This window comes from Humulus lupulus, chromosome 9, assembly GCF_963169125.1.
Source record: "Humulus lupulus chromosome 9, drHumLupu1.1, whole genome shotgun sequence".
Classification (NCBI taxonomy): domain Eukaryota; kingdom Viridiplantae; phylum Streptophyta; class Magnoliopsida; order Rosales; family Cannabaceae; genus Humulus; species Humulus lupulus.
The window spans coordinates 171,476,947-171,494,602 of NC_084801.1; the positions used below are offsets into that span (position 1 = coordinate 171,476,947).

At 31.3% G+C, this 17,656-nt stretch overlaps 2 protein-coding genes across 2 annotated transcripts; both read left to right on the forward strand.

The window, feature by feature from the left end:
• The first annotated feature begins 798 nt into the window (after positions 1–798).
• Positions 799–1,638, forward strand: LOC133800306 (uncharacterized). Its single transcript, XM_062238262.1, has one exon. The coding sequence runs from the start codon at positions 799–801 to the stop codon at positions 1,636–1,638; it is 840 nt and encodes a 279-aa protein (XP_062094246.1).
• Positions 1,639–4,573: 2,935 nt separating this feature from the next.
• Positions 4,574–9,407, forward strand: LOC133801098 (vacuolar cation/proton exchanger 3-like). The gene is made up of 12 exons (XM_062239245.1): positions 4,574–4,939; positions 5,334–5,401; positions 5,560–5,588; positions 6,652–6,848; positions 6,957–7,172; positions 7,643–7,771; positions 7,892–8,008; positions 8,101–8,154; positions 8,289–8,405; positions 8,531–8,621; positions 8,721–8,769; positions 8,876–9,407. Exons 1-11 carry the CDS (start codon positions 4,667–4,669, stop codon positions 8,765–8,767), a joined length of 1,338 nt encoding a protein of 445 aa, XP_062095229.1. The 5' UTR covers positions 4,574–4,666; the 3' UTR covers positions 8,768–8,769; positions 8,876–9,407.
• Positions 9,408–17,656: the final 8,249 nt, after the last annotated feature.

Below are 17,656 nucleotides of genomic sequence, written 5' to 3' on the forward strand. Positions count from 1 at the left end.
GTTCCTCCCATTTGCATCATTGAAAGCATACACAAATGTAATCAAAAAACCTTCATTTTTTCTCCCGGTCTTAACCTCCAAATGCATCATTTGACTTGAACACTGCCTAATATCCACCTGAAACATAGCTGGATTCCAGCTAATTATTATTCGACCTCCCTTGTGCCAAGCATTATTCGAAGAAAAACACCATCCTGCAAACATTCTTGTATAAACTTCGCCAAGCTTCTGGGTTTTCACCCTTGTTTCCAAGAGCCCAACCAATCTTGTCTTCTTGGTTGAGATTAAATATCTAATCTCATTTTGCTTGTTTGGATTGTTGAGCCCTCGAACATTCCATGCCATAATTCTATCCATTAATAGAGTTTCTCTCAGAGAATTCTCTCTGGAGCCATTGCAAAGAGAACTAAAGCTCAGCGGCAAATCAAGAAATCGGGCAGCAAGAAGAAGACCGGTCCGACTTCATCGGATCCTGTGAAGAAGGTCAAAGCGATCGATGAAATATTAGGGGTTCAGCCCATTGTTTTTTCAGATGATGATGAGGAATCGATAGAGGTGAGAAGGCGGCTCTTGGTTCACCTATTACTCCGAACACGGCTAGGGCGATAACTCGAGATGCAGAGGTGAATACAGCTATTTCAGCTTATGAACGCCAATCGCAAATCTGTGAGCAAAAGATTAAATCAGGTAAGGAAGTGGTTTCTCCTCCCATTCTCATTTCCTCTTCTGTTAGAAATTCGAATGGAAAATTTGGGGAAGCATCTAATGGAAGAGTAGGGGGAAGCTATCAAGATAGAGATGGAAGATATAGAAGAAGAGATAGCATTTTGGAATTCTGCTATGGTTTGCTATGTATTAGGTGCCAATCCTCCACTAGGGGTCTTTGAGGGGTTTGTTAAGAGAATGTGGAAGGAACAGGTAGATAGGGTGGGGCTGATCAACCATGGCATTTTCATTGTCCGTTTCCACAATGTGGAGAAGCGAGATGAGGTAATATCAGGGGGCTTCATGTTTTTTGATAAGAAGCCTATAATCATGAAACCGTGGGTTGCATCAATAGACTTTAAAAAAGAGAATGTAGAGAAGGCACCAATATGGATACAGCTGAAAGGTCTGGATCTTAAATATTGGGGGGAGAAAGCTCTGTTCAAGATAATTAGCCAAATAGGGAATCCAGTGATGGTGGACCAGATTACCCTGAGGAAAGAACGCTTAAATTTTCCGAGAGTCATGGTGGAGGTACACTTAAAGCAGGAATTTCCTGAGCTCATCTATTTCATAAATGAAAGAGATGAGGAAGTATTTGTTTTTGTTGAATATGAATGGAAGCCGACTCTATGTAGGAATTGCCAAGGATTGGGACATGAGACAGGCATATGTAGGAAGCAGTCAACTCAGAAGCAAGCTTGGGTCGTAAAACAGAATCCAGAGAAAGATACAAAGGAGAATTCAAAGAAGATACAGGATGAAGAAGGATTTCAAGAAGTTCAGAAAGGGTGGAGAGTCCGGATTCAAGAAGAAACCGTTATTTCTATTGGAAACAACTTCCAGATCTTGAGGAAACAGGGGAATGCAGATGGAAATAAAGATAAGAGTGCAGATAGACATAAAATAGGTTTAGTTACCCATTTTATTTAATTATTTAATGATTATAATTAATTAAATACTTGTCAAAATCAACCAATTATAATTTTGACATTTATTTAATTCATTTTATTAATATTAATACTAATTTATCAATATTAACAAAATTGTCTCAATTAGCTATAATACTCTCTTATTGAGACTTTGCAATAAAAACCTCAAAAGTTTCTTCTATTTCTTTTCTCACAAAATATCAATAAATAATTTAACATTATTTATTTTCATTGACATAGTCAATGTGATATTTTTATAATTAATTATTCAAGACTACTAAGTTCATTTTGATAAGAGATGACATGGGGATCATGGATCTATGAACTCAAGCTCCAATAAGTTACCGTGAGTTTATTTATAACAAATAATCTCACTACCTTATTGTTGACACGGTTTTTCGCCAACAGTGAATTAAGAAGATAACAAGGTTGAATTAGTGTTGAAGATCAACCGAAATAAGAGATTAACTCTCAAGAACACTGATTCTTTTACGTGGTTCAATGGTTAAAATCCACCTAGTCAACGAGTCTATATTATTACTACTTTTCTCTCTCTATTTTGGCAGAGTTTCAGTATTATAGAATAATCGTCTCCTTTCCTGTCCAATATTCTCAGTATTTATAGAGAAATTTCTTGGACAGGTTTGGGTAACCGAGTAAGTTAATCACAGATTTACATATTTATTACATTTACTATGAAATATTCTCATTTATACTAGGATGTGATCTGATCACGAAATAAATGGTCTCATAATATTTGGGACATTAAATATTACAGGCTGGTCATAAACGATCGTATATAATATTCAGGGATCCGCGGATACGCCATATATCCAAATTATTATTGGCTGGATATGCCTTCGAGCTCGTATTATGGAGGCCATGCCTTATGAATATTATAAGCTCGCGCTTCTCAACTTATGCATCCCTAACCCGTACAACCATCATGAAAACCGTGCTGTCTACGTGGATAATAAATGGACTCCTTGGCTATTTCTTCCATATATTTACTTGCCAGCTGTACACGAGCTGAGTTAAAGACTCATGCTGAAATTAGGGTACACATTTGCCCCCCAAGTCCCTGCTCATGGCTTATGACGTCACCTTTTGACCAACATAGTAGAGACTTTTAGACTTCTGTTGCAATAAACTACGCCTGCCCACTACTCGAGTACTAGACACGTGGAACACTAATTGGCGTCTGTTCAGGTTTCGAGGACTGCAATAACTGTCTTGTCACCTTTTTGCTGCCATTTTGTCCTTGGAAAAATAGCCCTTGGATCTTATACTGGCCGAATCGGATGGCTCAAATTGATCTATGTCATTTACGTATAAATAGGATAGACAATTTCCACAGTTCAGCACCTTCTATTCGAAATCTTTCTTCACCTTTTTCTTCTGCGTTTTCAAACCCTTCTTCTTTCTCAGAGAAAACCCAAAAACTATCTGTTGCAAAAACTTTCCAAAACCCAGTTACTCAATTACTCAGGAGTCTTTTAGGAACTCTCCCTTGCAAAAATCTACTTCTTCTATCGACGAACATACTATAAGTCTTTGTGCTTCGAATAAACTTTTTCTTTGCTGATTTCTGTGTTTTATTTACCATGTTCATTCACACTTCACTGTAGTCAATATTAGGTTGTTTTCTATATATTTTTGGCACATAGGTTTCGACTTAGGCTTACTAAGTATGTCTTAAAATATCTCTTAAAACTATGATATTCATAAAACTGGGTAAATTTGGGTAACTTACGGTGAATTTTAGGAAATACCCATTCAAGATATAGAAGATGAAAGGTTGCTAGGGTTCGAAACCAGATTACTTAGGGGACACGCCTCTTGGGTGTTTTTTCTTTAAACCGCCCCCCAAGGACAGTAGTGGCCAGATTTCCTGACACACGGATCCCTAAACATCAGGAGTCTGTTATTTAGGTGTATTTGTATACCTTTACCTGTTTTCGGTACTTGGATAATTTTTAGCATAATTTTTTATTATTATTGTGTACATTTTAGTTATTAGATCATTCTGAAAATTTTTAGGAAATTTTGAATAATTTACAATGTCGAAAACATGGTTCAAATAGTTTGTAATACGCATAATTGTATTTTTTATGCGCGTGGAAAATAACATATTTTAACTTTATTTTCATTAGTACTGTAATTATTCAGAATTTCATATTCAATAAATTTATTTAAATAATTATAATATAAATGATTATAAAAAAAATTACACCATAAACAGAATAAGAGTGTACCGATACACTCAAAAGTGGGCTGTGAACCGAAGAAGCAATAAACAAAAAGTTAATATATCTTCAAGAACTTAATTCTTCCTTCAAGTTTGTTAAATTAATATTCTTAATTTTTTAAAACGAAATTCTTTTGTCAGGTTAGTATATATATACGTCAGTCAAAATTTAACCAAACAAAGAAAAAAAAAACATTAAAATACTCTTCTCTATTTATGTACATAAGGAAATCTCATTTTTAAAAATATAAATAATTAAAAATGAATTTAAATTGTGAATTAGTGTAGTATAAAGTATCACAATCATTACTTTTTTTTTAATTAAAAACCTTTTTATTTATTTTAAGAAGATTGTGTAGCTATAGACTATAGTATCCTAGTAACTTTTGTTTGGTAACAAGAATTACAATATTCTAATTACATTTATATATATGCAATACACTAATAAACAATAACTTACCAAATTTTAATCAAACAAATAACTTACCAAATTCATCATATATGTTTTTTGATCTTATCTCTCTATGTAGCTCTTATTTTTTCTCTTTTTAACTTTACTACAACGGTTATTTTTTTATAATTGTTTATTTTATTTTTTTAAAATTGAGAAACTTCGTGGAAGATCACATCCTCTCCCTCTCTTAAGGTATGCTGACAATCTATATAACAGTGCATAACTCTCTCTAACCTCTCACACACACATTACTCTCTAATAAGCTCACAAAATTGCATTTTTGTTCTTCTTCTATTATATAGAAAGAGTTGAGTTTTTCTTATTGAAATGGCTACAATCAACCAAGATCAGCCATGGCTGTTGGAAAACGGGAACCCTAAGAGACTAAGCAGAGATCATAAACATGGCAGAACAGCACACAACATGTCATCTTCTTCACTTCGAAAAAAGTCTGACATTAAACTTGTGTCTAAGGTCCCCTGTGCTCTCCTTCGAAGCTTCTTGGCCAATCTCCAAGAAGTTATCTTGGGCACCAAGCTTTCTATTCTCTTTCCCGCCATTCCTTTAGCCATTGCTGCTCAGTGGTTCGGCTTTGGAAGAGTGAGCTTTTCTTCTCTCTTCTTCTTCTTCTTCTTCTTCTTCTTCTTCTTCTTCTTCTTCTTCTTCTCACCTTTTTAATTTTTAATGTAACAGTACTACCTTAATCGATTATATATATATATATATATATATATATAGTCATAATTATTACACACTACTTCTTTCTTCTTTTGTTGATTTTTTTTATTGACAAAACCTCATTCTATTACAACGGTCATAAATACATTACTTATTATATAAATATTGATAAGAGAATTCCATTTATAATTTATAATATCATTGAAATAAGAGATATTTTAGCATTGAGTCGTGTAATAATAGCGTTCTTTCCTTAAATATGTATAATTATATTTATATATTGTAATTGTAACGGTTTTGGTTTGATTGAATACAGCCATGGGTGTTCGCTTTGAGCTTGCTTGGACTAACTCCATTGGCTGAACGTGTCAGCTTCCTCACGGAGTAAGATATATAAAATGGTTTAATCATAAATATAGATATAATAATCAATCAAGTGTACTATATATTGATATTAATTAATTTGCTTCAATTATATGATCTGAAATAATAAACCAAAAACTGATATTTTGTTTTTTTCGTTTTTGGTGATGTAATTTCAGACAGATAGCTTATTTCACTGGTCCAACAGGTAACTATTTTTTGCTCATATATGATTTTTTTTAATTCTCTGATTCGACCAAAATAGGATCCGAGGAAATATTGAGTCTATACTAACTAATATAAATAATCGATTTAATTCTCAGAAAAAAAAAATTATGATGATAATAATAAAATTTTCGAGTTCTTCTCATATATCATTCTCAGATGGAACTAATGTTCAAACTTAATAATTCTCATCAGAGGGTGTCATTTTAAGAATTAATGATTTTTTTTGTTAATATTATAAATATACAATTTATTAATTATGAGAAGCTCATATCATTGCTTGTGGATCATATATAATGGTCTCACTCTCACTAGCTCTAATTATTTATTTTCTTTTAAATCAGCAATCATGATGATCAAAAAATTATTTTGATATACACATAGTATAAATTAACTCTGTAAATATTAATTACATATACACATATTATTTATCTATTATAACACATGGCTCAATCATGTTGACTAGTGTCATTTTAAGAGGACACCTAGACAGTTTGTAAGTCTAATTAATACATTATACCTAATTAATTCATTAGAAATTTAGAATTAAATTTGATACTTTCCAATTCTAAAAGAGTATTAATTAAGATCCACATGTCAAGTGTATTCATAAGAGTTTCATATATATATTTAGACGTTTCTTCAGTGACGTACGTAACTTGGAAACATTTTCTGGAATAAGTACAACAATAATGTTAATAATAGAAAACTTAAAATATATATATATATATATAATATTTACTTATGTGGTTATAATTAAACTGACACAACACTTTTTGACCTCACGTTAATTAATTTTTTTTATATTATATAGTATATATACATATAAACAAATTTCTATCTAACCTTACATCTCCTCCCAATTGACCATGATGGACCCCTTGGGGACCATTTTGATTAAAATCAATCAGCACATAATTTAAGACAAAAAACACATTCATGTTTTTGTTTGAATCAATAGAGTTTATTACTATATAGCTACTATATATATTGACTTTGTACTATTTTCAATAATTGTGAATTTAATTATTTTTATTTTTGCATAGTGGGAGGGCTTCTTAATGCAACATGTGGTAATGCAACTGAGATGATAATAGCCATATTTGCATTAGCCCAAGGCAAAATTGAGGTGGTGAAGTACTCTCTATTAGGGTCCATACTCTCAAACCTACTACTTGTTCTTGGTACCTCTCTTTTTTGTGGTGGAATTGCCAATCTTGGTAGTGAACAAAAATATGACAGAGTACGTAATAATAAGCTAGATCCATTATTAATAATTTCCATATTATCTATAATTAATTATGCTTAATTACATATTTAATTAATAATTTGATGAAATTATTAACTACAGAGACAAGCGGATGTGAACTCGTCGCTACTGCTGCTGGGGCTGCTGTGCCACTTGCTGCCGATGCTGTTCAGCTACGCCTCGGCGTCATCCACTGCGCTCACGCTTGACTCCACGCTGCAGCTCTCCCGAGCCAGCAGCATTGTCATGCTCATGGCCTATGTGGCCTACCTTGTCTTCCAGCTCTGGACACATCGCCAGTTGTTCGAAGCTGAAGAGGTATATTTCTATACATACATATCTATATGGGATTAAAATTATTGAATTTTATTGTGACAGTGTTTGGTCCACTGTTAAATTTATACCATTGATTATATATTTTTGACTGAATTTTTACAAAATGTAAACTCATATACATATATAGTCAATTTATATAGCCTAGCTATAGTACTTTTTGTGGTCCACAAAAGTAAATACTTTTAGGGTTTTTCTTCTTCTCATCATTCTTGTGGGAGAGCATGATGCCAAATAAGTTAGATGAATTGACGTGTCATGTATAGGTAGACTCATCATTCTAGCTCTATATATAGTACTTTTTGGGGTCTACAAAAATATAAAAAGATTTAGGGCTTAATTTTTTACACCTCATTTTTGTGGGAGATAATTATTGTATATATGGTAAATAATACATATATAATAATTATCAATCACTTATATTTATTTAATTATATATGTGATACGATGATCAGGATGAAACGGAGGGTGAGAATTCATCGGAAGAAGAGGCTGTGATTGGATTTGGAAGTGGGTTTGCGTGGCTCGTTGGAATGACTCTAGTCATTGCTTTGTTGTCCGAGTATGTAGTACAAACAATTGAGGTATATATAACTACTCAACCACTAAACTACGTCGTTTTTACTCTATGACATCATAATTAATAATTATTTAAAGGAAAATTAATACTAATTGAATCTCAATTGATGGTGATATTGTTATAGGATGCATCGAACACTTGGGGTTTGTCAGTAAGCTTTCTAAGCATAATTTTGCTCCCAATTGTTGGAAACGCAGCTGAACATGCTGGCGCTGTTATATTTGCTTTCAAAAACAAGTTGGTGAGTCATCACAATATATATATTATGTTTTTTTTTTTTTAAATTAATTAAGTTTTTCATATAATAATAATTATTATTCTATAAAAATGCAGGATATTACATTGGGTGTTGCCTTAGGATCGGCTACTCAAATTGCTCTATTTGTGGTAAGAAAACAAATTGTAGTTATATATGAATATCTCATATATATATAATTACATATTTGTAGTTTATAAAATATTTCTTTTTTTTATTATAAAAAAAAAACAGTGATATAATTAAATTTATATGTATTACTCAGGTTCCATTGTGTGTGGTTGTTGCCTGGATTATGGGAGTAGAAATGGATCTCGACTTCAATATTCTTGAAACCTGCTCTCTTGCCCTAGCCATACTCGCTACAGCTTTTACTCTACAAGTAATTAATTAATAATACTCTTCTCTTTTTAATTTCATATTATATATTATATAATAGTTTTACTAATAATATATAATGTATGATTAATTAAAATTAATTTTGTTACATTTTTTATTTTATTATAGGATGGAAGTTCTCACTACTTGAAGGGTCTTGTTCTTTTGCTATGCTACATTGTCATCGGTGCCTGCTTTTTTGTATCCAAAACCCCAGCTCGTAAGTACTTTTTTTTAAATTAAAAATTAACCTTTTCAAGTAAAATTAATACATATATAATTTATTTAATTTTTATCTTTTTATTTATTTTTTATATAGACAATGGAAACAAAATCAACTTGGAACTCTTCAGATCATCAGCTTAGAAGTAAGTCTCTATATCAATTCAGCTATATATATATTTCATTAAAAAAATCATATTAATTAGTATACTCATAAACTATAATGATTGTTATGATTTGGATATTGTGCAGGCAACTATAGGTTCGATCGATCGATCGACCTTTTTTTCTGGGGAAAACAATTGCTGATTTATAGTGAGACGAAAAAGCTTAAAGTTCATTGGGAATAATGATCAAAACAAAGTCATGAATACATGCATTTGAGAAATTGTGTTATTTATTCATTTTGATTGGTCTGGCTCCGATCCATATCGCCTGTGCCGGAGAGCAACACTTCAACTTCTGATGATTAGAAAAACCAATAATAATAATAATAACAATGGGGTGAAGCTTGATGAGAGGGACAGGTGTGCTTATATATATATATATATATATATATCACACAATATATATATATATATATTCTTCCTCTGTCAGAGTGTTAAATTTCTCTTCTTTCCTCCTTTTTTTTTCTTGTGGTGTCAGTAGTTTTTGTTTTTTGTTTTTTATATATATAATAAATATTATTATATTCTGTATGATGAACAATGTAACAAGAGCTTCGTACTTTCGCTCTAATGTAATGCGAAATGGAATATAATAATTGTGTTGTTTGGGTTTGCAATCCCATTTGGTAATACTTCTAATATATGTGCACACACATATAAATAGATATTAGTTTTATAATTATGCCATCAATTCCTAACTCATTAAAAAATTATTGTAAAAATATAAAAGAAACAAACATATATTCCACACTCAAGTAGTTCATCTAAGGATCTCTAACTACTTTTAAAAAATAATAAGTAAATTATTGGCCCAAGCATTACATTAAATTTGAAAGAAAAAAAATATATAATAACTTTATAGTAGAATTTTGCAAAATTGTGTTCTATACTAATTGTCACCTCCAATTGGCTAATTAGTTGATTAATTAACAACATATTTAATATAATAATTATAAAAATTTACATAAATATCCGCATATTAAGCAATAACCCCCATTTTTTTTGTGATAGCCCATCCTCCCAGCATCTTCATTGTATATCACACCCCCAAATTAATAATTTTTCTTATTATAAATAGAAATTGTTTGATTTGTCAAAAACAAAAAAAATAGAAATAATTTTTGTAAATCTGGGTATTTCCCTTATATATTCTCAGTACAAGTAAGAGAAACTTGAAATTGTTGGAGAAAAGACATGAAAATGCATTTGTCTATAATTAAATAACCATCCTCTTAAGTCAAATTCAGGTGAACTGACGATCATATTGAATTGTATTGGTCAATAGCCAGATTTATGTATTTTAATTAAAACAACACTCTTGCATTAATGATATCTGCACTTTCAAAAAGACACAATATTAAATAATATATATGTTACACATATAATATCCGTATAAAAATTATTTGACAAAGTATTCAGACAAAAATAATTGTATTGGGACAAAACTCACCCACACAAGCTTGTATTCAGCCAATAAAAAGAACAAATATACTGAGCAGAATGTCTGTCCATCTAAGATATTAATCATATATTCTATAAATATTAAAACAAATTATGGCATTTTACATAAAATATTGCTTAAATTATAATATAAGAACTGCCCATCATTTTTGCAAATATGGGTCACGATACTATATCTATACATGTACTTTTTCACAAGATATAATATCGAAATTGATGAAGACAGATCCAATTCATCCTAGAAAAATTTCAAACCATTATAAAATTGGACAAAGAAACGTATAACCCCTTTCTTTTACATGGGATTATCATATCATTTGAATTTTGGTTCATTTGCTCCATTATTTAGAAAAATGGGCATGGTGAAAAATGACCCTTAATGTTGTGTGAAAGTAAATAAATGTCCATGTTTTTAATTTTGTAGTAAAATAGCCTAATTATCTATTTAATATCTCATATTACCAAATACATTATTTACAAATTACTATTTTATTCTAAATATTTTAATATTATGGTATATGTATATTAGTTTTGTTTAATTAGTTTTTATTTTAAAGTTATTTTGATTTTTTTTTCGTTTTTTATGAGTTGTTGAATGATATATACCATACCACAAAATATATATACTCAGTTGAAAAATAATATACCATCAAAACTTACAAAATTATTACTCAAAAATGTATATACTATGCTAACAAAGTTATATACTGCCATTAAAATGTATATACCATAATACAAAATTATATACTACCACTATGTATAATAAAATAGAAATTAAATATCACAAAAAAAAATTATATACCATACCACAAAAAACATATACATTAATTGGAAAATAATATACCAACAACCTATAAAAAAAACTTAAAAAATCAATATAACTTTAAAATAAAAACTAATTAAACAAAATTAATATACATATACCACTATATTAAAGTCATACAGTCCTAAATAAATAAATAAATTATAAAAAAGGGCAATTTAGGTAATCAACAATGTAAAATGATCATTTATCTACAATTTTAAAAATTAGGACATTAGCTCCTTGATAGCTTTATTTTGGGTCATTTCCTATAATTTCTCTTTACAAAAATGATTCTAATTTGCCCCTATTACCCCCATTTTGTAAATATGGTTAAAATTAAGGTACTGTTCGGTAGTACTTAAAAATTTAGTTTTTTATTTATTTAATTAAAAATTTGACAATTATAAACATAAAATAATGTTTAGTAACTCTATTTTTATTTATTATTTTTAAAATTTTAATAAAAATTCATTAAATTTTGAAAATAGAATTTTTTTTCACTTTCAAAATTTTTTAAAACTGTTTTCGACTTTTTGTTTCTTCTCTTCTTCAAATCAACAGCTTATTTTATATTGTTAAACAAAAAATAAAAATAAAAGTTATCAAACGCATTTATTATTTTTTGTTTTTAAAAACAAAAAACAAAAATAGTAACCAAACATTGTTGAAGATAAATAATCCAAGTGTCTTACTATTGTATTATTTTAATCAAGTTATTAGTTTAGTCAATCTTGTTAGTATATATAGCAGATTATATGTAGTCAATACTGTTAGCATGAATATCTCGTATTTTCAAATTGTTTGTATTTCTGTTTGTAAAGCCTATTTAAAGGCACCATTGTTAATGAAATATTGAAGCCTTCATCTCAATCTTATATGGTATCACGAGCCTGATCCATTTTTTTTCCACTTCCTCCTTCCAACAACAATGGCCACAGATCAAACTCAAATTCCCAACACCAATGAACCCACAAAACCATTTACTCTCATCCATATTCGAAATTCCATAAAACTTATACCAACCAATTATATAGCTTAGAAAAACACAAATTCAGGCAACTCACATAGGATATGGCCAACACCAATGAACCCACAAAAACATTTACTCTCATCGACATTCTAAATTCCATAAATCTTACACCAACCAATTATATAGTTTGGAAAACACAGATTCAGGCCACTCTCATAAGATATGATGTATATAAATTTGTAGATAGAACTTACCCTTCTCCATCTACAACCATTGTCACAACCCGAGCCCTAGGCCGTGGCAGATTTGTAATATCCATTACTTGGGTGGTCAAAGGTCAAACTTTGACCATCGTTGAAAAATAGTCTTTATAAATGATCATTTAATTTATAATAAATCGTACTATAATTAAAAGTTAAAATAATGAAATAACTCTTATAATTATATATAAAAATATTAGTAATAAAAGTATGATCACTTATCATTATACATAAAACAATAATATTCCCACAGTTATGTAATCATCAAATAGTTAAATTTAATAAGTCATAAACACCCAAAATAATACTTAGCATCCACCATTCCTCACCCCTAACTATTTCATAGCTCATTCAGATATACCGATCATTAGATTCGAAGTCGAATACATATATAATGCTCAAAAGATAAGACAATGACACGAAATAGAAATAGGCTAAACACATTGGCTCCATCGATAATTCATCTTTTCCACGTTCGAGTCACTAGGCTCCTGGAATGGGAGAGATAAGGGGTGAGCTTATAAAGCCCAGTAGGAAAACAACTAATAACATAGGACCCAAAAGTTTAATACAACCTGTGCATGGTTAGCTTTGAAAACAAAACATACATCATCATGTATAAACCAAAATAGAGAAACCACAAATAATCATAAGAGCATAGCTACAAGTGCACATCACACCGTCCACTAGATCCCTAGTTCCCGTTACCCACCATAGAAAATCTGACATCCTAAACCGGGTAGCCGGACCTGATAACCACCACAAAGGAGAGGCTCAGAACACTTCCTGTATACAGATGCTAGGTCTTGACACCTACAGGTGAGTGGACAGCTGATCTACCTATGATGACACAGAGACTAAGTCGTGAAACAACAACGTGCACCAATCATGATCACTATGGCTCTCATCGGTATAACCAAATGCAGGTAAACATGAAAAGAAAGAAACATATTCCATTTATATTTTAGAAAATTGGGCAGCATAACAACTACATTTGAATAAACCCAAAAATCATAACCTGCATAAATAAGTGAACAAAAATATATATTTGGCACTCAGTGCCCTCAGAACAGATCAGAAAACATGCAGATTAAGTTTTCAATTTTTCAAAAATTTTATAAATATCAAAATTAGAATATGTTGAATGCAATTTAATACGAGTAAAATAATTCCAATAGTCTAGTTGAGTCCCTACCTCTTTAGAATTTAATCCGAGCCCAAAGCAACGCTCCTAAGCTTATCGATGATCTTAGAATGATTTAGTCCGATTTTAATATCACTGATTAGTGGTGAAAAATACACATTTATTGATTTTAATAGTCAAAATAAATTAAGTTTTAATTAATATTTTCATGGAATTAATATGATTTATTTTATTAATGAAAATATTTGATTATGATTTAATTTATTGTTATTTTGTAGGAATTAAAGTTGTATTTTTGCACTTTGAAATGAAAAAAAAAAAACAATTAAATCTGAAAACAAAGAGGAAAGAAATGGCATTCTTGAAGAATTATTGCTCCAAATTTGGCCCAAGACTTCATCATTCCTTAGCCCAACGCCCCAAGCCACAGCTGAGCCGAGCCGAGCCACGCCGCCACCTAGCCGAGCCAAGCCGCCTACCACACCTGACATCTGCGCCTGCTAACCGCCTGCCATCTGACGCATGTCAGCCGCCTGCCCCTGACGCCGTCAGCGCCTGTCAGCCGCCTGCAGTGGTGTGCGCCTCGGGCCGCGTGCATCAGCTCACTCCTTTCACCAGCTCCGGTCCAATTTTCCCCAGCTGCCATTGTACTCCCAGCCCAATATTTTAAGCACTTTGGGCCTTGCAAAATTGCCACTTTGAGCTTCAAAGCTCTTTTTTTTCTGAAAAAAGAACATTTTGACCATACACCAAAATAGATAGGTTAATATTAATAATAAGATTTGATTTTTCAAAATCATATTTTATTATTAATATTTCAGATTTATTTTGTAAACCCCAAATTGTTATTTAATTTCTTTTTAGTCCTTCTCTCCATCTATAAATAGGGACACTTTCTTCACATTTGGCATGTAATTTTTAGAGTAGAGAAACTATAGCAACATTTCCACTCACTTTCTTCTCATATTTTCTTCTTAGAATTTTGTGAGAATCATGAGCATAATGGCCTAATCTTCCTAGGAAGGTTAGGGATGATTCCATATGCAAGTGATGTTATTTTGCTACTTTGATTTACTATGTTCTTAACGTAATATATTTGAGTTATTTATGTTCTTTCATCTCTATCTTTATTTACTTATGCTAATAGTATATAGGATTAGTCATGCTCTTTCTATGTGCTTCTAATTAGTAAAAGTAATATTGATACATAATTTTATGTCTAATCTTCTATTGCATTATTGCCCTTGGGTATTTTGTCATTTTTAGATTTTTCATAAGATTAACATTGTGTTTTTAAAGTAAAGAACTTTATAACTCAAATGAACTTTTGTTAGAAAAACTATGGACTTTAATGTTAGATTTTCCAAGTAAATGTTGGGATGTGAACTATTTACTTGTGTATTTTTGTAAATCAAGTAACCAAGTAACTAAACAAGCATATGGATGATTCTTGAAACATTTAATTTTCTCAAACTCTTGATTATATCTTACCTTTATTTCACTTATCTCATTTCATCACTTTATCAAAAATACAATACCAAAATCTCAAACATCTTTCCATTTACAATTTTATTTACTTCTTGTTACTAACTTTTTGTGTTATTTCCTACTAACCTTTTGATTTTAGGTTACCTCCTTGTGGATCGACTGTCCGATTATACTACAACCACCGCTTAGTAGTTATCACATTTTGGGCGTTAAACAAATTTTGGCGTCGTTGCCGGGGAGGTAATTTTTAAAGGTTTAGTGAAATTTTTACGAAAATATTAGTAACTTTATTTGTATTTTTGTTAGAATAAATATTGTGTTAGTATAGTTTTTATTATTTACTAATTTTTAATTAATCATTATTATTATAACAAAAATAAAAAGAAAAAAAAACAATCATAAAAAAAAATTCATTTATTTATATATATATATATATATCTTTTCTTTTCTTTCTTTTTTTGTTATCCTTTTTTTTCGGTAAAAAAATATATATATTTATATTCATATATATTTATACATATCTATAAAAAAAAAAACTAAAAAAGAAAAAACAGAAAAAAAACAAAAAAATATATATATTCTTATTTCTATTTCTTTGTTTCCTTTTCCATTTTTCTTCTCTTTTTGTTTTTTTTTTTAAAAAAAAAACCATATATATTTATATAATTTTTTTTTCTTACTCCATTTTTCTTTCTTAATTTCTATTCTATTTTTTTTTGTTTAATACATATTTGAAAAGAAAAAAAAGATTAAGCTTACTATTTTCTCTTCACTTTAATTTTATTTTCTTTATTTTATTGTGTTTTTTTTTTAATTTTGTTACTTAGTTTAGGTTTTTCTTTTCCTTTGCCTTAGTTTTCCTTAGAATTTAGGTTTTTCAAAAAAAAAAACATAAAATTGTTCATAAAATTTCGATCATAAAACTCTTAGTATTGGGAACAATTGTGTAATATTACAAATGGTAGAAACCGATATTGTTCTGTCTAGAAAGATTGGTTGTTAAATAAGGTTTGTGATAACGTTACCCTCCACACTTACCTGGGAACCTCGGGGAGTTCTGTCTAGGCAAGTGTGGGTCTAAAGCGGTACCTTGGCAACCTTCCCAATCGGCCTGGGAACATTTCGAGCATCTACATTTGCACTATTACATTGTTGAACTTATTACTATAAGAAAACCAAGCTTGTTGTAATGACCCAAATTCACTAATAAGGCTTAAGGGCCTTGATTAGTGTGCCAGGAGGGCATTACTGAAATAATTGTGATTTAATGAGAAATTATATGTTTAATGAAGCTTACATGATAGTTGATTATATTATATGATGATGTGATATAAATGTTTGAGATATATGCGAGAACCACATTATGATGTGGATAAATCTACAGCTGGTGACTCGAGGCGATCCTAGGGCTAGATAGCGGGGAAAAGTCATGACGGAGTATTATAATTGACTTTGGACAAGTCAGGGGTATTTTAGGTATCAGGTAGTGATTTAGACTGTCGGGTGATGGAAATAAATAATTGGAGATATATTTGAGGTTAGGATGTCTAGGCGGGAATATTGGGGGATTTTACCGTTTTGGCCTCGGGAATGTTTCTGGCACCCCGAGCTTTGGGATTAGTTTAATAACTTAAGGGTATACTAGGAAGACTTAGGAAATTACTAGACAGAAAATTATAAACCGACCTTAACTTAGCTTTATCTCTCTCTCTCTCTCATGCTTAAGGAGAAAAACCAAAGGAAGAAAAAACACAGAAAATCAAAGGGGGAACAAGCTGGATTCTGTGATTTGAGGTGAGGAACTGAAGGTCTAGCTCAGGGATTTGTCAAGCACCAGAACAGGGACTAAGGTAAGCAATCAACTCTGTTTTCTGTGGCTGAAATATGAGTTTAAATTGGGTTTTAGTTAAGTGTTGAAACAAGTTAAGTTGTGATGTTCTAAGGCAGAATTAAGAAGGGAACTTGGGGACCTAGCTTGGCCATAGTTTGGTGAATCGATTCTACAGTTGAGGTAAGGTTTAAATTATAGTTTGGTGATTGAATTTGGGGGTTGTCATGGCTGGTTTTAAGTTCTTTGGGTTTGAAATTTCAGAAGTTGGAATTGGGGGTTTTGGTGAGTCTTAGGCTGGATTTTTTGGTTGGATGGCGTTGCTTTAATCATTCTAATGTTGTTATTATTAATTGGTTTTGAGTTGGGGGCTTTGGGATGGTTTAAGGTGAGGTTTAGAGATTAAAATGGTGTTTTTTTTCTGGGTTCGAAGGGTCGGGCTGCGGCATGGTTCTTGGTGAGCCGCGGCCCTTCGAAGAAGTTGCATGCTGAAGAAGAAGGGCGGGCCGCGGCATGGCCCAAGCAATGTCGCGACCCTTACCTGTTTTTGAGCCTTTGGGGGTTCTGTTTGGGGGCCATGCCGTGGCATGGGTGGCCTATGCCGCGGCGCTTAAGGGATTTTGAGATTTTAGGCTTGGGAATTTAACCTAGGGTGCTCGGGGTTGAGTCTTTTACTATATTTGGTGAAATTCAATATTTCGAGTACTAGAACTTGGCTTGGAAGCTCATTTAAGGTTGTTAATGGTGTCTTTCTTCATGGTTGTGACTAGGTGTTAAGCTAGGGCTCGGGGATCGGATCGCGCTCAAGGAGTATCGCCCGTAACTAACTCATTTGAAAGCTAAAGGTAAGAAAACTGCACCCGGTTGATTATATGTTACGGGACTAAGGGCACCCTATTGTAAAAGCTTG